Source organism: Heterocephalus glaber, unplaced genomic scaffold (assembly GCF_053883595.1).
Source record: "Heterocephalus glaber isolate CG9 unplaced genomic scaffold, H.glaber_assembly_v1.0 deba00001531, whole genome shotgun sequence".
NCBI lineage: Eukaryota > Metazoa > Chordata > Mammalia > Rodentia > Bathyergidae > Heterocephalus > Heterocephalus glaber.
This window is the reverse complement of record NW_028258329.1, coordinates 14850279-14874095: the sequence shown is the minus strand read 5'-3', so window position 1 is coordinate 14874095 and position 23817 is coordinate 14850279. Positions and strand designations below refer to the sequence as shown.

The 23817-nt window shown below is 37.1% G+C and overlaps 1 protein-coding gene and 1 pseudogene across 11 annotated transcripts in view; one reads left to right on the top strand and one right to left on the bottom strand.

Moving 5' to 3' along the window:
• The window catches only part of Akap13 (A-kinase anchoring protein 13), a 332605-nt gene that overhangs the window by 202016 nt on the left and 106772 nt on the right, over nucleotides 1-23817 (bottom strand). For all 11 annotated transcript variants that reach the window (XM_087188505.1, XM_013075077.3, XM_021264786.2 and 8 more), the window contains one exon: nucleotides 11695-11842. In XM_087188505.1, coding sequence (XP_087044631.1) covers nucleotides 11695-11842 — 148 coding nt within the window. The remainder of the gene's footprint in view (nucleotides 1-11694; nucleotides 11843-23817) is intronic.
• On the top strand, nucleotides 21234-22121 carry LOC106009988 (COMM domain-containing protein 3 pseudogene; annotated as a pseudogene).

Below are 23817 nucleotides of genomic sequence, written 5' to 3'. Positions count from 1 at the left end.
GCAATAGGGAAAAATATCTCTCATACAAGAGATGTAAAAAGAATTCCACAATTTCCCCAGCACTTGTCTTATTATCACTGTGATACAATAAATCAAGAGATGAAGCACTCTGAAAAGTGCAAACCTGTGTGATTTTAACTTTACTATTATGAAGCAATCCAAGGCCTAAAAAATAAATAATTGTTATACACTTTGTTTTTATTTTTCTCAAAAGCTAATAAAGCAAAAATGAAATCATGAAACCATCCGCTTCACACATGGATGTGATGCTGTGGCTAGAAGTCCAGTTCAAGAAAAGCAAGGTCCCAAGTTCGATCCCCGGTACCAAAAAGAAAAAGAAAAAAAAAGAAAAAAAAAACAAAAACAAGACCATGGTACCCATTGTGCAGATCAGAAGGTACCTCATGAGCTGTAACTTTAGGCAGCAACCTACATGCCTCTCCAAAGACCTCAGCTTGAGTCAAATAAGCAAGATCTAACATCATCATCTTTCTGTGGGTATAGTATTCTTGGAGAGTACAATTTTCTTCTAGATGTCTACCTTTTCAGAATTAAATATTTGCAATATGCGAGTTTGATCACCGGTACCCAAAAAAACCCCTGCAATATGAAGAATGTAGTCAACAAAACATACTCTTTTTTCTCAACTTTCAAATACTGATCTCAACTAGGCAGAACCATGTTGCTCTGACTATCACTACTCTTCTTCCATAAAGTATCTTTTTGACAAGAAAAAAGAAAATTGAATTAGTGTGTCTGTTTTTTGGGTTATACTACTTCATGCTTTGCTTGATTCACAGACATCTGTGTGTCCAACACATGTACAGACTGCTTTTTGGCGGTATACAACAGGGGGAACACACTATTTGTCTATATGCTCTGTGAGTCTGCATTTCCATACTATGGACACAGGCCAGTAGTGGTATCAGACTCAGGCAGAACAAAGTTCTATTACCCTTGAAAGAGCAAATGTTTTCTCCATGTGTCCAACTAGAAGACTAAGCTGACTTTTCCACATACCTTTGTCCCGGGGTCCTCCTTCAACCCTTCACCCTTGTGACAAAAGAAATCTCTCACTGCTGTGTGATTCTCGGTTAGCAGTAAGTATTTACTAACCAAGTACCTACTCCACACAAGGCATCTGACAAATCGTTTTCTCTACATAACAATTTTATGAGGTATATATTGTCTTAACTTTATAGATGAGAAAAATTGAGACTTTAAGAAATAAAATTACACAGCTCTAGGGCTGGGGATGTAGCTCAGTGGTTCTGGCGCCTGCCTCACGAGCGCAAGTTCCCGAGTTCAATCCCTGGTACCCCCTCCCCCCCAAAAAAGTAACACAGCTCTTAAGAAGTAAAATCCATTATTTAAAACCAAAGCTAAGGGCCAGGGATTTAGCTCAGTGGCACCGTGTGCCTGCCTCACAAACGCAAGGTTCTGAGTTCAATCCCTGATACTGGATAAAACCAAAGCTGATGCCAAAGGACATGGTCTATTACAGCATGATGCAGGGGTTTTGTGCCACACTGCCTATAAACACAGGAGGAAGGATAACAGCTAAGTGCTTGTCTGAAAGGAGTCTAACAGCTGGAATGACAGGCCAGTGTGACTGGTAAGCAAGAACAACAGGTTTATGAAATCACCAATATCCGTCTTCACACAACCATATAAGTCTATGATATATTCTCACTGCCTTCCAAGTTGAATTCTATGAAGAATATTGAAAGCCGGAGCTTCTTTTGCTTGATTGGTATGTGCATGCACACACGCATGCACATACATGCACTTTAATTCAACATACATGTTTGGAATTTTTACGTTTAACTTATGAAACTAAATTAAACTCAATTTTTCTTTAAAGGGCAGCCAGTCTAATTATTACACAGACACCATTATCAACAGAAACTAGTCAACTAATTCAGATAGGTTTGAATTTTTTTCTTGCAAAAATTGTTTCTTTTAAAATGTTCCTGTAACATCTGATTCAGTTCTGCTCAACAACAAGCAGCAGAACTTCCACCACGTTCAGGCATCATGATTAGAAGGTAAAGATGAATAAAGAAAGAATCTCAACTCTCTGCACATTACAGCCCATAGAGAGACTAAAACAAGCTGTAGATGATGGAATGCAAATCTAAATGGGGTGAGCTTTGTAAGAAACACATATAGTTGGGGTGTCGGGAATACTGCAGTTCATAGGTGAGCAAAATCAGCAAGTTTTCACAAAGGAGGTAGCTGCTAAAAACAGCCTTTAATGGATACCCCATCCCTAACCCCTCTAAACTGCAGGGGTTCTTCTCTACAGCCTTCAGAACACAAATGTATGATCCTTTTTGTCTTTTCTTTTTTATTATTTATTTAGCAGGCACTTCTATATACTTCCTATGTGCCATATACTATTTATCAGAGATTTCCCTGGCAACCATTCATATACTTTTCATAATAACCAGCAGGCAATGTCATCCCATTTGCTGGATGAGGAAATTGAGGCACAAAAACCATTAAGTAACTTGCCCAAGGTTATAAAGCTCTGACATGGCAGAAATTAAAATCTGAATCTGAGCTTCACTGTTCTCATGTCTACTCCACACCCAATACTTATGGATATTTAAGATGACTTAATCTAGGACAAATAAAGAGTGTCATGAAAGAACCCGTGAGAAAGGAATACATATACATTCAAACTCTGGCTACGGCCAACAGATCACCTCTGTTGCTTCAATGGACTTCAGTCCTATCATTACAGCACAAAAAAGTAGTCTATTAAGTGCTAAGCCTTCTCTGGCTGTAAAAGCCAATGGATCTTGTCAGGGAGAAAGGAGAGAGGGAGAAAAGGTTAGGAAACAGCACCAGAAATAGGAAATACCATTAAAAACATAAAAATGTGAAGGAGACAGTAAGTTCAAGGAATGGAACCATAGCTATGAAAACTATTTTCAGAAAGACATTATCTAGGCTACATGTAGTGCTTGGTAGAAAAGATCTGGCTTCAAACTGATTTTCTTACTTACTGTGTGGCCTAAGGTGAAAGACAACCTCTGTCAAATCTAAACAGTCCCATAGCCTTGTAAGAAAAGAGCTGTAATTTGGAAGCCCCACTCCCCATTCTTTAATACCATCACCCAAATGACATATGTAGTCTCACTTCATTTCCAAAATGGGGGAGGAGCTAATATATTTCAGTCAGAAAAAAATTAAAGAAAAAAAATGTGACTCATGAATTGAACCAATAATTGTAGCATTCACTGTTCCATTTACTCAGAATTAAACAAATTAATAAATTCTTGACAGTCCTTTGAAGTAGATATAAATAAATGTCCACAAAGACAAAAATCATAAATTTTGCAAGCCAATAATGATAGCACAAATAGTTTGGGATCTAAGTTTAATTGTCTTCCAAATCTATAGTTCCTGTGCTTAGAGGAAGTATCACACTTGCCTAAAATATTACTACTCACTGTCCTTACCCACCAAAACAGCATGTATTCCTTCTTACCAATCTCCCTCTCAAAACCTACGCAAAAAGGAAAAATCAAGAGACTTGAATCAGAAAAGGATTCAAAGTACACAAAAGTGAACATCATTTATTTATTTAGGCCATAAAATCATCTCTTCATGAAGCATACACAGTGAAAGCCACAGTGAAGTAACAGCATTTGATTCAAAGTAAAGAATGCAGAAATATCTGCACAAGAACATGTGGAACAGCTAAAATAACTTGACTTGGACATGACAGAGTAGAGGCAAACAAGGGGGTGAAAAACAGAAGGTGACTGGGGGGATGTTGCTGGACAGCACAAGTATATTTATCTTTTTCTGCTGCATTGGCACAAGAATTTGATAACAGGTGGAAGACTATATATGTGAGGCTGGGCGTGGTGGTACACACCTGTAATTTCAGCTACTATAGAAGATATGGCAGGAGGATTGTGAGTTGGAGGCCCGCCTGGGAAGCTTAGTGAGATCTTATTTCAAAATTTAAAAAAATATATATATATACACATATATACACATATATATACACACATATATACACATATATATTTACACATATACAAATACACACACACATATATGTGCTAGGGCTAGGAATGTACCTCAGCACTCCCTGAATTCAATCTCCACTGTCTCCAAGAGAAAAAAAGAAAAAAAAGAAGAGTGTGTGAGTCATCTGTGTATAAAGAAAAATTAAACTACATATGAAGGAAGCAGAACATCAGACTGTGAAAGGCCATGAAACAGATATCTAGGAAAGTCATCCAATTGTTAGTCCATATTTTCCCTACAGACATGAACTCACAATTTGAAGGCAAAACTGAATCACTGTAAGTAAACTGTGCCATAAATGTGGAATTTATTTGTTAAGATTACAGGTTTATTTTTCAAAAGATAAAAAAAGGTTGAAAGATGAGTGTAGAACTGAGGGTTTCTTGAATAAATCTTCATTAAAGAGTAAACTGGAAGAGTTACTACTGATCAAGACCAAAGTACCTCACCTCGAGATCCTACTGTCTGGAATTCAGCCATACAAGGTTGGAAGTGATACTATCTCATATCAGTGTTTTCTATTAGGCTCAAACGGCTCTCAAGATTAGTTTTTAATCCCTACAAACTTTCAGATAAAGGGAAAAAAGATATCAGCAGTTTTTTTTAAACTAAAGCCTGTATAACTTAAGAGTAGTAAAATTAAATTACTGCATGTGCACACATAAAACTTCTTATTATGGTAAACTAGCCCGAGAGACAGGGACTACTTGCAGGGGGCCCTGAGTCTTGACTGTGTACATAATGGATGCAGAATATTAATGTCTACACCTACACTACGAAGATATTGGATGAAAAATTCATATTCAAGTTACTATAAACTATAATGTATCTTTTTGCATAAAAACAATAGCCACAGTAGAAGAGGAGCAAGATTTTCAGCTAGTTCCATGGTATTTTTCCTCTCAATTTCCTGGTAACAAGAGAAGAAAATCTGAAAATCATCATCTTTTTCTTCGTAAGGGAAGTTTGGAAAATTTTACTGCCCTTCTGAAGGAAGGTATCCTAGAGAATATAGAAAGGGGAAGAGAGAGAAATTTTTGAAGAAACATGGCCCAAACTTTAATTGCATCTGTAAAACTGCCTTCTGAATTTATCCAGCAGGTCCAATTCATTTACAACCAAAATATAAAATATATTATGAGGTAGGATAGATGTGTCCCCAGTTGAGTGAACTATACAGGGTCCTGAATAATGCTGGCCCTTAGGTGTAGTCAGAAAATATGAGGTTTGAACCCCAGGGCCCACACCAGATAGATTTGGTTATCCTGAGAAAAATCACTCAACCCTGAAGTCCATTTCTTTGCACATAAAATGTGAATACCACTTACCTATGGATTGTTTAAAAAAATAAATCAGAGATGGACATGCACAAAGAACTGGCATAAAACAGGCATCTGAAACTGGTGATTACTATTAGCTACTACAATGTTGCTGGTTCAGGTAACTTAAGGAAAATAGCTCTAAAACTTTGCAAAGAACTACTTTGGCTAGGCTGACAAACAAAGCTTCTGAGGCAAATGTTGCCTTTGGCAGTGAACAGGTGAAAAACCTAAAAGGAGAAGGCAAGAATAAGCAAGAGAAGCAGCTAGGTGAGAAACAACAATTTAACTATTAATGAATTATCTAATCCACACCTTCCCTAAGCTCAGAGGTCAGAGTGTATATGTGTTTGTGAGGTTGGGAAAGCTTTCCTGCAGGCTCCTTATCACTCTATGAAGCATCAGCACCCATGGAAACAAAATACTGCTACAGATAAACAAAACTGCTTTAGCGTGACCCAAGAATTACTTCATTTCCTGTTAAGCTAAAAGTGGAACACATCCCATCCACGCCTTCTCTTTTGAGGATGAAACAACTGGAACTTTGTTTTTCATCAGCTATCCAAAAAGAACCCTGAAAGTGCTTGCTGGCCAGCCAGGCCCCATCTCACACAGATGTCATCTTCTAAGAGAAAAGACACATTAGTAGTCAGTGGTAGAAAATAACAAAGTAATGTCTTTACTACTCATTTGGCACCAAAGTATTTAAAAACTTGGTGTCTTTCTGTCTTTTAAAGAGAATATACCAGGCTAAAGGAAATTTTCTGTCTCAGACCCACAATCTATTAAGAAACAGGATTACATATGGAGTTATGTATGACTGCTAGTTTTTGGTACTCTACTAGTGGATGTGTGAATCTGGTGCACTCATAAAACATCTCCATCCAGGTGTGGTGGTGCACACTTGTAATCCCAACACTCAGGAGACTGAGGCAGGAGGATCTCTGAGAGTTCAAGGCCAACCTGGGCTACATAGTGAGTGAGTTCAAGGCCAGCCTGAAAGGCATAGTGAGACCCTGTCTCAAAACAAACAAACAAACTTATCTCCACATGTATAGGAGGTACTTAAGCAAAGAAGAAGTAATCAGCAAGCACCAGCTGAAATCATATCATGTGCCTTCTGAAGAATGGGCTAATACTAAAAATTTAATTGTCTCCATTCCAACCTACACCTCTAAGGCAGTGTTTCTCACCTTTCCCCCATTTCTCCAAGGAACGCTTTTAGACATTTTTCTCTATTAAACCACTACATCTTGTGACATTTTGGTGCCATCAATATACCGTGTATTTGCATATGCTTATCTGTGCTTTATATATTAAGAGCAAGACTTATTTTTAACCACCAAGATCCAATTTATACTACCTTGTGGGGGGGGGGGGGTCGCTGTTGTTCAGTTTCCCAAGGTATGTCATTTCCTTGTAACAGAGGACAACTAGACAGGAAACAACTGATGTGTGTCCCTTCAACTAATTCTGTTTATTTTTCCAGTGAAACCACTATATGTATCAACTAGAACTAATACAGTAATTTCATGTTTTAAAATATAAACTCAAAACTATCTAGCGTTACAACAGAAGTACTTCAGAATAGGGAAATTGTTACAAGATTTTCAGTAAAAAAAGTAACTTTAGATTGTGGGGTGGGGATAAAATTCTCTACTCGGATTATTTTAAATCTTGTAACTTCTTTTCAAATATGTTATTCAATTTGATAGGCTTTGGACTTCTTCTAGAAAGAGTCCTGGTTCACAAAAGTCTTGTGAAAGACACACTGTGCTAAAATCCTAGGACTACCTGTTGAGGTCTGGGCTACAATTTTTCATTAAACCCTGAAGGACTTCTCAATAGTGGTAAATGTACTTTTCTTTTCATGACAAATCCACTTTATATAGTACCATTCCTTGTAAGTGAGGAAAAAAAGAAAAATACTTGTGTTGAGTCTAATTTTAGGTCAATGAAGGTTTGTAGTTTTTCTGTCAAACAAGAACCTTTGCTGTGAATTCCAAAAGTAAACAGACATGCTTAAAAAAAGATCTCATTTTATGAAAGATTCTACATCAAAGCCTTTCATAAAAGTGTGTAGAATCCACTAAACATCCTGTTCCGTTTTTCATTCTGTTTGCTTATCTAAATTGTTTCATTAATAAAACTAAGACAATAAAAGAGCACATGTCTCCCCCAAGAATTATCTTCCAAGGATATTCAGATTTCTTTACACTGTTTACCAATCCTTTATAGGTATTAGAAAGAAAAAGGAAAAAAGAAAAGAGAATCTCAGCTCCATCTCTGGAAGAAAAGCACTGGATATTAAAATTAATTATTTAGATTGAGTTTCTATGAGGAGGCAATAATGGGTTATTTTATTTATTACAAAGGCAATACTTTTCATTATTAGAAATATATTTCCATTCAAGCTATGTTTCACAGCAAATCATATTATTGAATCAGCCATCTCAGAGGTATTTTGAATCTAATACTTTATTCCAAAGCATGTATTTATCTCTAGTGTTAGGGATTCATTTTCAGGAGAAAACATTCTTTTCAGTCTTCAAAATACTAAAATTACTGGATATTATACAAGTAAAATGCTCACTATAACGCACTCAAACAATTCTAAGGCAGATAAAACAGAAAGTCAAAACCTTTAACTTACTTGTAAAGGGGGGAATTAGATCATATCTATGCATTCAAAGGCAGGCAGGCCCGAAAAGTTTACTTTAAGAAACCTCGGGCCAGAGATTTAGCTGAGTGGTGCCGCCATCTGCCTCACAAGCGCAAGGACCTGAGTTCTACCCCTGGTGCCAAAAAAGAAAAGAAACCTTTACAACTTCTTTGTAATCCCCTCCCCATATAAAGTTCTTATAAGAAAAAACATGCAAAGAAAAGAAAGCACAAAAATGGGAGGTGATTGCAATTTCAGTATCTGAGGTCAAAGTTTTAAGACAATTTAGAAATGTGTCTTTTTCCAAACATATTTGCAGAAGATATTTATATGTTAAAGGATATAGACTAATGTTAAGAAGTAGCTGTCTTCTGAAGATCAGTCAGTTAACTGACTATGGAAAAAAAAAAAAACCTGTTGCTGGGTGTGCTAGTGCACACTTACAATCTCAGTACTCAGGGAGGCTGAGGCAAGAGGATCACCACAAATTCAAGGCCTGCCTGAACTGCACGGTGAGACCCTGTCTCAAAAAACAAACAAACAGTTACAGAAACACTGACAGAGAACTCGAAGAGAAACCAGAACCAGTGATCTGGATGAAGGACGTACAAGCAAGAACAAGGCACAAAGTCCTTTTTCTTCTCAGAGTCAGCCCAAAGTACGCACAAAAGACACAAAGATGTCCCTAGCACAAGTGGTAGTTGCTGCTGCAAAAGCAAAAACTGCACATCTGTACACTAACTGGGATACACAAAGCACAGCACAGACTTTCCATGAAGAATCTTAATCAGACACTGCCCCCAGCAAACAGGAAAACAGGTTATCCACACTGCTAACTGATGCACAGAAGGTATCAAAGGTACCACTGGGAGGACAATCTTCTTTCCTGCTTCAAGCTATGAATTCAAGGAGCCAAAAACTACTTTTACATATCTCAAATAAAGAAGTAAAAGAGGGTATATACATGCACAAGCAACTTTCTATAAAATCAGCTTATGAGAACCAGGATAAATTTCAAAACACTGGAATACCTGTTCCACTGTGTGGTACAAAATCCTAAAAGAAGACTTCGCAGTATACACCAGTAAATAAACAAAATTCTTGCCTTCACAAAGCTAATGCTATAGTAGTAAGAGCCGGAAGAAAATAGGGTAAATAAACAAAATATATGTGTTAAAGGTTGGTAAGTACAATGGAGAAAGATGAAACAAGGAAGGGATACTGAGAGGAAGCAGTTAAGTGTTTCTATAAAGTGGACAGGAAAGGCCTTGTAGAAAGTGATATTTGAATAAGGAAGAAAAGGAAGGCACAAGTCTAAGAAGTCTACAAATGCAGATTTAAGGCAGTATGAGTCTGGCTGAAAAAAAAAAAAAAAAAAAAGGTCTTATGATATAAACAAGAAACTCAAAACTAACTCAACCCCCAAAATACACCCATCTCACAAGCTGAAGTCTGCCTTGACTTTCACTGGCCTTCCACAGGTATAAGAGTCTTTCAGGAACTCTTGTACCTTTTTGTGAGCTCTGCTGTCATTAGGCACCTTACACGAGCAGAACATTCAGGCCAATTGGTGGAGATGGGGGAAATGTTGGGCCCATAAGCATGAACCAAGAATATGAGAGGTGGGTAAGAGGAAAGCCTAATCAGCCTAATCAGAAAATGAAAGAGAAGAGAAAATGAAATGACCCCAAGCAAAAGGGTCAAGAATAATTTCTGAGGATTCAGACAAAAACAGAAGAAAAGAGCAGAATAAACACCCATTCTGGTTGGCTTGAGTTGGCAGGCAACAGTACTCGAAGTCAATAAACACCGATGCGATGGCTGGCAAAGGGAGTACTCAGACATACAAAGAGACCCAGAGCCAAGGGAAGAAAATGCACACTGGAGTTCACAAACATAGGCTGGAAGCTGTGTACAGGATATGATACAAACTTAGAGCTCCAGGCTGTCATGTAAATACAGTGGGTTTACAACTCCATAGAGAGTTGTGAACTTTGCCTGCCACCCTTCTTAATTTAAGGGTGCTGCTAGTGAAGGTGTAACAGCCTCCAGGAACACCTGTCTCTACCAAGGGACTCTGCTGGGGTCAGACTGAGTATCACAGCCAGGACCCACGGCCATATTCTTAACAATAGTTTCCTTCTCTCTTACACACTTACAGACACAGCCATGTGCTTTAATCCTTTCTAATTTGGTCTAATTCAGGAAAGCATACATTTATAAAAATTATGTCCATTCCTTTTCTTTGAGCCCAGCCAAGGACTAACTGCTTCCACTAGTCGAGGAGCTGTTTCTCCCCATCACCAACACATTATACATGTTTAATAATGGTGATACTGGGGCCAGGGATTTAGCTCAGTGGTGCCACCGGCTGCCTCGCAAGCGCAAGGTCCTGAGTTCGATCCCCGCTACCAACGCCCCCCCCCCAAAAATATGGTGATACTGAGTGGCACCTACAAGACAGTAGGCTGCAAGTTCTAATTAAGTCTTTTCTATACGACCAATCACAAGATGATTGCAGCTTTAAGTTACAAAGAAGGGTACCTAATATCCTTTGCAAAGGAAATCAGTATCTATCCCAACTGCCTTCTTGTATTTGCTAGCATTAAAGTCTAGAGGAAATATTCCTAAGGACCTTCTAGAATATTTAAATCCTATATTCTTCAAAACCATTTTTTTTCCAAAGAGGACAAATAAAACTTTCAATCTTCATAAACAGTTTTCAGAATTCAGTAGGTGTTAAGACATAAAGTTAATTTATATGAAATGGCACAGGAACAAAAAAATTGATGAAATATTAGCTAAGACCATATCCACGTTCAATACTGCATAAATTAATTTTTATATCACTTAAAACCAACGAACTGGAACTTCTAAAAATTTCTGACAGCTCAATTATATCCATTTTATTTCCTAAAGCAAAATAATTAAACTGTCAACATTTTAATGAGTTTCTCTACACAAGTGTGTGCTCCTGAATTCTGATGACAACTGGTCAAAAGCTAATTGTAAAACAAGGTCAAATGAGAAAAGATCTGTTCCAAACACAAATCAATACACCTTCAGATGCTAGAACAGGCAAAGAGAACACCTCAAGATCCATTTTTGTTAGAAGTAGCAATGTCCTGGTGACTCTGTGAGAATTTTTAAAGTATTTAGTTTTTAATTCTTTTAAGCTTATAAAAGCAACAGTGAATAAGCTTTCATTCCATAATGAACTAATGTGTAAATCTGGGGGAAATCTGGCTTTCTGAAAGATTCTGTAGGTTTTTCTACCCAAGATATGAGGAATATATTACAAACAGTGTTTTAACTTCTGGATTTGCCAGCATGAAATTCAGAATAAAATAGGCAATATGATTAGAGCAACCATGTGAGAACTTATATATCTGCATGTATGTTTTAATTTTCTCCAAATCTCAACATTCCAGAAATTACTATTTTTGCTGATCCTGATTTTTATCTTTTAATTTATAACTTCGCTTTATTTCACTTATTTCTAGTTAGGGTCAGGCTTCTGTGGAACAAGCAAGAAACAATAGGCATTTAAAGATCTGACAACAGTCATACCACCGCCCTGCTTTACTCTATCACTACACTAATGAACAAATAAAAGTGTTCAAGAACAGTAAAGGCCAGAAAAGATCCTATTCAAGTACTTACCAGGAGCAATGGTTTCCAGTGTGTCAGAACTGACTTTGCGAGTACTTGCACAATGATGAAGGGTGGAGCCTGAAAATACCAAGTAAAAAACTACATCATCTTCAACTTTGTCCTCTTCAGCAAGCAGTACAGTAAGAACACAATCACCCTAGGAAAGGAAAAGATACAGCAAGTTTGCATCAGTAAGGTTCCTCTTAGAAGCCTATCTCCGTAAAATATCATATTTAAGAAAAAAACATCGAAACTGAAACTGTGTACCTAGTGCTAAAATGTTTATGCAAATATAAACACTAAGTACTTAATGTGCTAGGCAATATTTTTAGATGCTAAGATCTCTGTTCCCTTTCAACTTAATTTTTTGTTTGTTTGTTTTGAGACAGGGTCTTCCTGTGTAGTCCAGGGTGACCTTAAACTCACTATGTAGCCCAGGCTAGCCTTGAACTCACAGTGATCCTTCTGCCTCAGCCTCCTGAGTACTGGGATTACAGGCCTGGCTCAGTTTACATTTTAGTGAAGGTCATTACCTAAAACAAGTAAAGTAACATTGTAACAATGTGTTTACTTAAAACAAGTAAAGTAACATAGTAACAACATATTTACTTAATGAACAGATGGGGAGTGGAGGGATTTTTTTTTAAATAAGGCAGAGAAGATGGAGGGAGTTAAATTAAATAATTACATCCTCACAGTCAGAATGCTCCTCAACTCATGTTCCATTTGTGGCAAAAATTCTCTACATTCTACATCCTATGAATCACTACAATCGATCCACCCTCCAACAAGGATGGGGCCCTCTAGTGACCTGTATGGAAAGCATGAAAGGGCATAAACTTTGGCTCTAAATAATGCGTGAAGTTACAACTGAAAGACTTCCCTTAGATCCACTAAATGTCACTTTCCTTGACTTCCTAGAGACAAATCTTTCCTTCTTACAGGTAATATATGAACATTTTTGAACAAATTCAGCTCTCATCTGAATCTATTAGGATGAAAGGTCACTTTAAAGAAAAATAATAATTTGTGTCCTCTAACCATTAGACATACCGGCTCTTCTTTATCCATCCCCCACTAAGACTCTGTAACCAAACAAAAATATACCAGTGCCCATGCCTTTGTAATTATTCTTTTAAATTTTTTTTGGTGCCCAGGATCGAACTCAGGACCTTGCGCTTACAAGGCAGGCAGGGCGCCACTGAGCTAAATCCTGGGCCCTCTTTGTAATTATTTAGAAGACATCTTTGTCCTTTAGTTACAAATATTCTTCTAGCCATTTTTATACATTTTTTACTGAGGCCAATGGTTACATATATTCTATAATGGGGCCAGGAATTTAGATCAGTGGTGCCGCCGCCTGTCTCGCAAGTGCTAGGTCCTGAGTTTGATCCCTGGTACCAAAAAAACCCTCAAAACATGTATTCTATAAAACAATTTAATTACCATTTTTCTATTTGTAAACACTGTATAATTTATGCTGTAACCATAAACTGACAAAAGATTTAAAGCATAAATGTTTAAGACACTGAGATTTAATGTTATTAAACTTTTAATGATAAACTATGGAAAAAAATAAAGCCTGGCCATTTTAACATTGAAATTAGGAGGAGAAAAAGTCTCATTACGTGTAACATTTTTTCCTATCTAGTTTAGCAACAATAAAGTGTGTGAGAGAACTATGCCACCCTGTGGCTACATCTTATTAAGCCTAGGAGCATAATGAAGCAAACATCAGTTTTTTACTGAACACTGAAAAGCAAGGATCAAGTCTATTAACAGAAATGCTTTAGTAGATCAATTCTGGAAACAGAGTTCAAAGTATTACCTAGAGCCCTGAGTGTGTCTTACTCCGGTACCTTATACAGCACCCTACATATGACAGGTGCTCAAATCTGTAATGTGTAGGAAGTCAGAACCATAATCCCAAACTGTAATTTATTTTACCTTGAAGCTACTTATTAACAAGACTACTGAACTGTGGATTTCCAAAGCACCCTAACAAAAGGAATATCACATCAATAAAACAGAATTATGACAAACTTCAGTCACTACTCAGAATTACACTTCTGTCTGGAGTGAGTATAGGTCCCTCTCTTGGCAAGTTTTGAGAAGCTTAAACTGATAAAATGTTCAGCATCTTGTGGAATAATGTAACCAGTTAAAACAGCTGCAGCACATATAAAAAGAGTCAGTTTCACAAGGTATTGCAGTAGCATTATATTCTGGAAAAAAATGCAAATGAAAGTTTAAAAATGTCATCCTTTTCAACACAGGATGGAAACTGATCCTTAGGTCTACATTCAGCCTCCCACTTGTTTTATAGGACTCACAAGCTGAGAAAGTTTTTTACATATTTAAATGGTTTTACATATTTTCAGATATTAAATGGTTTTTAAAAAATATCTTTAATGTGAAAATTATGCAAAATTCAAATTTCAAGGTCCATAAAGTTTTATTGGAACCCAGTCTTCATTTCCCTTCATAATTTTTAATTGAAATTTTTCATTTTTATTTCTAACCTAGAATTCTAAGAATACTCCTTTTTTGTAAGATCAAGGATTTCCTCTCCACATGAGACCCCACATTTTGTTTGGGGACTCTCTGTGAACACATTAATGAGGTCTGGAGCCTTCCTTTTACTGAGGGCAGAGGACATGGTTAACACAAGCAGTTGAAATTCTTTTATCAAAGCTTTTAGTTTTTCCACTTCTAAGACAAAAGTTTTAAATTGCTTTCATACCTTTAATAGTGTTTTTTTAAATGTTAAGTCACACAATCTTATGTCCACAATATTAACCAGTATGGAACAAGGATGCTACATTCTCTTCAAGGCCACTTAAACTTTAAATTCCAAAGGCATTTGGAATTAAAGCACCTGTTCTCCTTCAAAGAGGATTGTCTACACTCTCTGACACAGTCACTGAGAACAAATAACTATTTCAGCCACGTGATTCCTATTTTACTTAAGTAGTACCAGGCATCAAGTATTACTGGAGATGGCCTTGAAAAATCAAGCAAGTAGAATGGATAAAAACTAAAAACAGATCTTACTAAGAATTTTTATTGAGGTAGTTGCTTTAATTCTACCCTCCTTGAAGGGTACCCTGGTAAACTGTTCTGCTATCCACGGAAAGGACCCACCCACAAAATAGATAAATCAATTTGACTGCGAAGTTAACAAGTCTATCATGTAAATGAACTTATTAATAAGAGCAGTTTGCAAAACATTCTCAGGCCAGGGATTTAGCTCAGTGGTTCCGCCTCCTGCCTTGCAAGTGCAAGGACCCAAGTTTGATCCCCCATACCACTCTCAATTATAATTTTAGCCAGATCCAACCCCAGAAAAAGAACGCATGTATGTCTCCACTTCTCTAATAATCTCAACAAACAGTGCAATTCTTATAAAGTATTTTCATAAGAATGAATCTATTTTTGCAGGGTCTTATAGTTAGTTTTGCCTGTAGATGATGCAAAAACTAAGGAAAATGACAATTCTATACTAGACATTATTTTGTAGCTACAAATGATCTCCAGAATATAGATACATTGCGATTCCAAAAAATCATCAGATCAGTCACTTATTTGCTTATAAAAACAGATTTTTATAAAAAGGTGATAGCCAGGCATGATAGTGAATGCCTGTTAACCCAGGAGGGGAGGCTGAGGCAGGAGGATCACAGGAAAGGCAAATGTATGCGAAGGTGGGCCTAATTAAGAGAGGTCAGCACTTATAAAAAGAATAGAGTTCTTGCTATAAGAGAAAACCTTCAGCAAGCACAAAGCATCTCAGGTAACAATACTGCTGTGGTTCTGCTCACAGCAGTTCATTATTAGCATACCTTAAGTCATACTGTTTTCTAACTTTTTAAAACTTGGCTCAACTTTTGAGCATACAATATTGGTTAAGATGATAATCTCTTGCATAAGACTACATTTGAATCCAGGTGATATATTACTTTCTACCTGCTTAGCCTAAAGTAAGTTATTAAGTTCTCTGTGCCATAAGGGAAGACAGCAATCATACAGTACTTACCTGGTACAGTTATTGCAAGAATTAAATGACTGATAAAAGGAAAGCACATAGGGCAGTGTAAGGCAAAGTTTTCAATGAAAGATTGCTATTACAGTTTGAGCATTCCTAATCCAAAAATCCAAAATGCTCCAAAATCTGAAACCTTTTGGGCATCATACCAGTGCTCAAAAGTTTCAAATGCTGGAGTATTTCAGATCTCTGGATTATGGGGATGTTTAACTGCTGAAGTCTATGCAACTATTCCAAAATTTTCTAAAATTAAATTCTAAAAAACTCCCAGTCTCAAACATTTGTTAAGAGATACTCAACTAGTTTTCTGTAGCTCAACGTAAACCCATGGAAACATATTTTATTCACTGGGATGCCCTGTTTGTATAGAATATAATAAGCAGCAGGCGTTCTATATACACATAAAGGGAACACTAAAAAAAAATGATGGCTATTTCTAGATAGCAGGAGGTAAAAGGCAGTTGTAATATGCTTTTGTCCTTTTCTGTATTTTCTAATTTTAAAAAATAAGGAATTATTATCTTTAAAAGAGAAACACTTTAAAAGTAATTTGCTCCCTTATAAATACATTACCATGGGGGCAAAAAGAACTGTGACAGATATCACCTGGATACAGTTCAGAGTAATCACCAAAATTAGACAAATTAACATCATATTTCTCCTAACAGCATGTATTGAAGATACAGCATCACTTATCTGTATTCTTAACAAAAATGCCATAATCTTTAGTGAAAATCATCAGACAACCCAAAGCAAAGGGCTTTTGTATATAAAAGTTAGCTTGTATTCTTCAAAAATTTCACTAGTGAAAATTAAAGATCAAGGCACTGTTCCACATTAAAGAAGACTAAAAAGACTTCCCAACTAAATGCAATAAGTGATCCTTAAATTAATGCAAAAAAGGAAAATTGCTATTAAAAACATTATTGGGACAACTGGCAGAATATGAATGAGGCTTTCATAAACTCAACATTAATCAATGTTAAAATTTCTGGTTTTGGTAATTGTGCCATGGTTATATGAAAGAATATATTTGTTCTTAGAAAATACACGAATATTTGGAATCAAAGAGCATGAACTGTACAACTTTCAAATGATTCAGATAAAAACAGTAAAAATGATTTTGCAAATATGACAAAAATGTTAATAGCAAACCTGAATTCAAAGAATATGGGATTTCTTTACAACTTTTCTATAAATCTGAAATTAAAGTAAAAGGTTTAAATCTTTACAAAGTAAAAGGTTTCCATGAAATATCTGCTCAAATAAATTATGGTATAAAAAAATACATTGCTTCATGCTGGGTCTTTTGGCTAAGGGCAAGTGTAGTATAAACAAATATTTAAAGTGAGCCGGGGATTTGGCTCAGTGGTTCTGGCACCTGCCTCGCAAGCACAAGGTCCCAAGTTCGATCCCCGGTACCAAAAAAAAAAAAAAAAAAAAAAATTCAAAGTTAAAAGGTTCAAAACTAACCTACAGCCGAATCAGCCCGCTGCAGACAAGCAGGTCTGCAGACCCCGAACCAAGGTCGCGAGTTGCACGGGACACACCAAATCAGCCCATGCCCTGGCAGCAATCCACTGGACACCCATCCACCCCCCCACCCCCACCCCACTCCTTTGGCCTCTTCTCTGTACAGCCACCTGGTTCCACACTACGAAGACGCAGAGGACCCCGGACCACCAGACCACTGTACTGTGTAAGCTGGAGTCATCTTCACCTCCCATCAGGACCGGGACTATCTTCAGGGGAAGGGCAGCTGGAACCTGCAATACAACTCCGCAGAGTTCAACCCTACATGAGGACAGGGAGCTCAACTTGGGACTTGCACCAAGAAATGTGCCTGAATCTCACGGGTCTGCGACTAGCTTGCTGAGACTCATTGACTTATATCTGCACCCTGCTACCCACGTTGTCTATTGTGACAGGAGAGACATACCCTGAAAGAGGCCCTTCATCTTCACTGTTATTTTTTATTCCCAAAATTAGTATTTTTAGTTTGGTTTTTTTTCTCTTTTCTTTTCTTTTGCTCCTCTTATCTTTAATTATTTTTCCTACTCTTTGCAAATATTTGTTTTTCTCTTTTTTTCTTTTCTTCTTTCTTTTCTCTTTCCTTTCTCTCTCTCTTACACTCACTCTCTTGCTCTCCCACATTGTTCATCTTCCCTTTTTTACCTGTTTTGGTCCTCATTCGGAGTTCTTCTTTATTTTCCTATTATTCACTTTTTCCTTCTCACCTGTGTCTTCTGGCCACACTGCTAACCTTCCCCTATCCTTCTTCCCATCTGTCCCTCCCTCCCCAACCCCTTCTAACTCCCCATCCCAAAGGCTAAAGTTGTTATATTGAAGAGTTTATTCACTATATGTTGGGCTGGTCCTCGATCTTGATTTAATTCACACAGCTAAAGGTCATAGATTAATAACTACCACAAAATGTCATTTTCGAAGATGTACTTGATGCAATGGTGTTGCTGACTGTATCACTTGGGCTAAGGTGTTGTTATTGATCTAGTCAATGAACCTTCCTAGTATAAGGAAAATGAGATAGCCTTAGAGTCATCAGAGACACAAAACTTAAAGACCAGCTATATCTGGAAGACACCTCTGAGAAACAATCATTCCATAAGGGTTCTAATTACAAGCAACAAAGATACCTACAATAAGCAATTTCAAATTATCAACCCAGGAGTTAAACCAAAGACAGTACCAAAAACAAAAATGAGAAGACATTTAAGCAAGGCACAAACTCAGACTTCCACCCCACCAAGGGTAAATCCTGGGGGAAATGAGATGGAAAAGTCCCATAACCAACCACCTGGATACCCTGAACTGATAGAACAGTAAGTAACAAAACAGATGAATGAGGCTCTAAAAAAATTCAAAGCAGAAGTAATCTCCCAGATATCTATAGAGATGGTGAACAGAGTGAAAGACATGATTAGAGGATCTAGAACAGAAACAGATAAAAAAAAATAGATGCTGGAAGCCATGAATGCCCAGCATAAGAAAGAAATGGAAACCATGATCGCCCAACATAAGAAAGAAGTGGAATCCATGAAACAGATTCAAACAGATATTCAGGAGATTAAAAACTCCATTGAAAGTATCCACAGCAGATTAAGGGAATCTGAAGATAGAATATCAGATATAGAAGACAGGATCATGGTTAGAGACCATGAAAATAGAGATTTCTTAAAAACAGTAAGGGACCACAAGAAATCAATCCAACAACTGCTAGACAATGCAAAGAAGAATAACATAAGACTGATAGGAGTCCATGAAAAAACAGGAGAAAGCATAATTGACATTAAAAAAACTGTTCACAGAAGTAATAGTAGAAAACTTCCCAGACAGAGGTAGAGAATTGGACATACAGATAAGTGAGGCATATAGAACTCCAACTAGCCATGATCAAAAACAATCTACATCTAGATATATAATAGTCAAGATCCCAGAAACTCAACAGAAAAACAAAATCCTACAAGCAGTTAGAGAAAAGAAACAAATCACCTACAAAGGAAAGCCCATCAGAATCACAGCAGACTTCTCAACACAAACCCTCAAATCAAGGAGAGCCTGGAGTGAAGTATTTCAAGCCCTAAAAGAAAATAACTTCTAACCTAGACTGTTGTATCCTGCAAAATTATCTTTCAAAATCGATGCAGGAATTAGATACTTCCACGACAAAGAACACCTGAGAAATTTCATGAACACCAAATCAGCACTACAAGCAATTCTAAACAATATCCTAGGAAAAAGCAATGAAGGTCACAACTCCATGAGGCCCAACAGAGGGAAGCCACTAGGCAAGGTAAGACACTAAAGGGAAAGGGGGAAAAAAATAAGAAATAAAAGAGCCAACAAAAGTAAAACATCATGACAAGGATAAATCAATATCTATCAATTATAACCTTCAATGTTAATGGCCTCAATTCACCATCAAAACAGAATGGATTAAAAAGGAAAATGCAACAATATGCTGTATACAAGAAATGCACCTAACTCAAAAAGAAACTCATAGACTGAAGGTAAAAGGACAGAAAACAGTTCTCCACACCACAGGAACCCAGAAGAAAGCAGGGGTAGCAATCTTATTTGCAGACAAAGTAGATTTCAAACCAAAGCTAATTAAGAGAGACAAAGATGGTCACTACACCCTTGTGAAAGGAACAATCCAAGAGGAAGAGATGACAATCCTAAATATATATGCACCAAATACGAATGCCCCCAACTATACAAAACAAATTATTAATGGACATGAGAAACCAAATAAACACTAACACAATTGTAGTGGGGGACCTCAACCCCCCACTATCACAAATAGACAGATCATCTAGACAAAAAATTAACAATGAAATTCTAGAACTGAACCAAGCTACTGAACAAATGGACTTAATAGATGTTTACAGAGTGTTCCACCCCACAAAATTGTAATACACATTCTTTTCGGCTGCACACGGGTCATTCTCCAGAATAGACCACATGCTAGCTCACAGGACATGTCTAAGAAAATGTAAAAGAACTGAAGTTACCCCCTGTATATTATTAGACCATAGTGCAATAAAATTGGAGACCAATAACATAAGAAACCACAAAACCCCAACAAACACATGGAAACTGAATAACACCCTCTTGAACAACCAATGGGTCACAGAAGTAATTAAAGAAGAAATTAAACAGTTTCTACAAGTAAATGAAAATGCCAGTACAACATACAGGAATCTATGGGACACAATGAAAGCAGTTCTACACGGGAAATTCATAGCAGTGAATGTCCATATTAGGACAACAGAGAAAACTCAGATAAATAACCTAATGTAGAACCTCAAGCTTCTAGAAAAAGAAGAGCATAACGAATCCAAAGCTCATACAAGAGAGGAAATTATAAAGATCAGGGCAGAAATCAACGCAATGGAGACTAAGAGAACAATACAAAAAAAATCAATGAATCAAAGAGTTGGTTTTTTGAAAGAATAAATAAAATCTATAAACCTTTAGCCACCCTTATCAAAAAAAGGAAAGAAAAGGCACAAATACATGCAATTAGGAATGAAAAAGGTGAAGTCACAACAGAGCCAACAGAAATCCAGAGGATCATCAATACCTACTTCGAGAACCTCTACTTCAATAAAATGGAAAACACAGAAGAAATGGGCAGATTCCTAGATACATACGAATTGCCAAAGTTAAATGAAGAAGATATAGAAATTCTAAACACCTCAATTACAATGAGTGAAATTGAAAATGTAATAAAAAATTTAGCAAAAAGAAAAGCCCAGGTCCTGATGGCTTCACTGCTGAATTTTACAAGACATTTAAAGAAGAACTAACGCCATTACTCTTTAAACTCATCAAGGAAATTGAAAGGGAAGCAATACTTCCAAATTCATTCCTGGAAGCAAGTGTTACTTTGATTCCAAAACCAGGGAAAGACCCAACCCAAAAAGAGAACTACAGGTCAATTTCCCTAACGAACATAGATGCAAAAATCCTCAACAAGATAATGGCAAACAGAATACAGAGGGTCATCAAGAAGATCACACACAAGACGCTGGCCGATCCCGGCTCCTTTGACTCCAATGCCTTCACGCTTCTCCTCCGGGCGGCTTTCCAGAGCCTGCTGGACGCCCAGGTGGATGAGGCCGTGCTAGATCACCCAGACTTGAAACATATCAACCCAGTGGTTTTAAAACATTGCCATGCAGTAGCTGCAACTTACACACTGGAGGCAGGAAAGCACGGAGCTGACAAGTCAACTCTGAGCACCTATCTAGAAGACTGTAAATTTGACCCAGAGCGAATAAAACTGCTTTGCACAGAATATCAGAATAATAAGAATTCCCTAAAAATCCTACTGGGAAGTATAGGCAGATCTCTCCCTCATATAACCGATGTTTCTTGGCACTTGGAATGTCAGATAAAGACCAATCAACTTAATAAAATGTACAGACCTGCATATTTGGTGACCTTTAATGTAGACAACACTGATTCCCAGTCCTACCCAGAGATTAGTTTTAGCTGCAACATGGAACAATTTCAGGACTTAGTAGGGAAACTTAAAGATGCTTCAAAAAGCCTGCAGGGCCCGGGATTTAGCTCAGTGGTTTTGCCGCCTGCTGCACAAGTGCAAGGACCCGCGTTCAATCCCCGGTACCAAAAAAAAAAGCCTGGAGAGAGCAACTCAGTTGTAAGATGGAGAAAAGAATTTTATAAAAATTGGGACTCAGGGCCAGGGATTTAGCTCAGTGGTTTCGCCACCTGCTGTGCAAGCGCAAGGACCCAAATTCAATCCCCGGTGCCAAACAAACAAACAAAAATGGAGACTCACGAGTCCATACAAATAATGCAGATAGATAAACAGAAGGGTAACTTCACAAATAGCAAGGGCTGGCTGATAAAAGTGAAGGGATGGTTAGAGTGTTAAATTTATGATTTTGCAACTACAATGGCGAAGACTGGTTCAGGCAAAAATTATCATTGGATGGTCACATTCATTCTAGGGGGGAAATTCTGAATAGGTATGAGAATATTTACATTGTTTTGAATTGTTTCCCCACACATTGCTTATTGGTAGCAAGGGAGAAAAAAAGTTGTGTTTATTCAATGAAGTAATCTGCCAATACCTTGACTAAGTAATCAAACATCCTAATAAACACAAATGAACATTATGTGCCTGGAGATGTGATACTCTAAGAAGGACAAAATGTTATATATGCAGTAGTCTGACTAGGACAGCAAAGCCTTAATCTACTCACAAAGAACATCAGACCATAAGAAATGCTCTATTTTTTTTTTTTTTAAAGACACTGTATTCCTGAAAACAGCTAGTGCCATAAAAGATAGTTGGTGACATGTTCCAGATTAGAGATGAGAGGAGACAGGTCCCATGGATCTAAGAAAAACCCAAACTCAACTGCTAACTAGAAAGACTGTGAGATTTACCATACTCCTGTTAATGTGTGCGGAGCCACAACTGAGCCCTCTGCAGCCAAAACCTTAAAACACATATTTCCAATTTTGAATTTTTAAAAGCTCATTTGCTAAATACAAACAAATATCACTTCCAAGATTCATGATACAGCCAATTCCCTACCACCTAAAATATTTTAGATTTCCCTTTAATCACTGTGTTAATATCCTTGGTAACAAGAGCCATGATGTAAGTAATCCAGCCAAGACATAATTATTAATCTGTACCAATTAGGAATAAAGCTAGTCTGCATTAACTAAAAATTATTTTCAAATGAGTTATTGCATATATGCTAGCCATTAGTATAATTTTTGAAATATGAATATTACATAAAACATTAATGTTGATATGTAGCTAAGCTTTAAAATGCTTCGTTTCGTTCCTTAAAATTTCCTTTAAAGTATTTTACTTTATCCCTTAATATTTTTATTGCTAGTATGAATTTTTATTTCAGTCCATCCAGTAGATAAGTTAATTAGTAGAAGCTTATTTAATGGCCTGACACTAATGTGCTCATTTCCTTCCCTTCTGTTCTGATTGCATTACTGCAACCTTGGGTCATTCATCCACTCAGGCTAAACAAGCACATAGTCCTTTACTATATCGAGTCTCTGTTGCCAACCAAACACAGTACTAAATTTATCAAGGTAAATACTACCTGGCCCCTGCCCTTCAGGAACAATGACAGACATGCAGACAGACAAAATGCCAAGTGATAAATGAATGCCATTTTAGCACATACACCAGCTTCTCTGAGTTTCCAGATGGAGGCCTACCCTCTGTCTTAAAGGATATGACTTGGAAAGTTTCTTTGGGGAAATGCCTATGCCTATGCTGCTCAGAACTCAAGGCAGATGATTTTAAGCCAGCACAAAGACTGTGAAAGATGCCATTACAGTGCAGCCAGGGATGAGACTGTACCTAGTTCTTTTTTGTACCCCCAATATCTCTTTGAAGAGTCTAACACACAGCAAATGCTCAATGAATGTTTGTTGGGCTGAACCAAGAATATTTCATTTTTTTTTAAATGAAACAAAATGATAAACCTAAGAATATGATGTCTGGCTTATCATTTCCTTCCTTCACTTAAACACTGAACAGCGCTTAGATGAGGCCC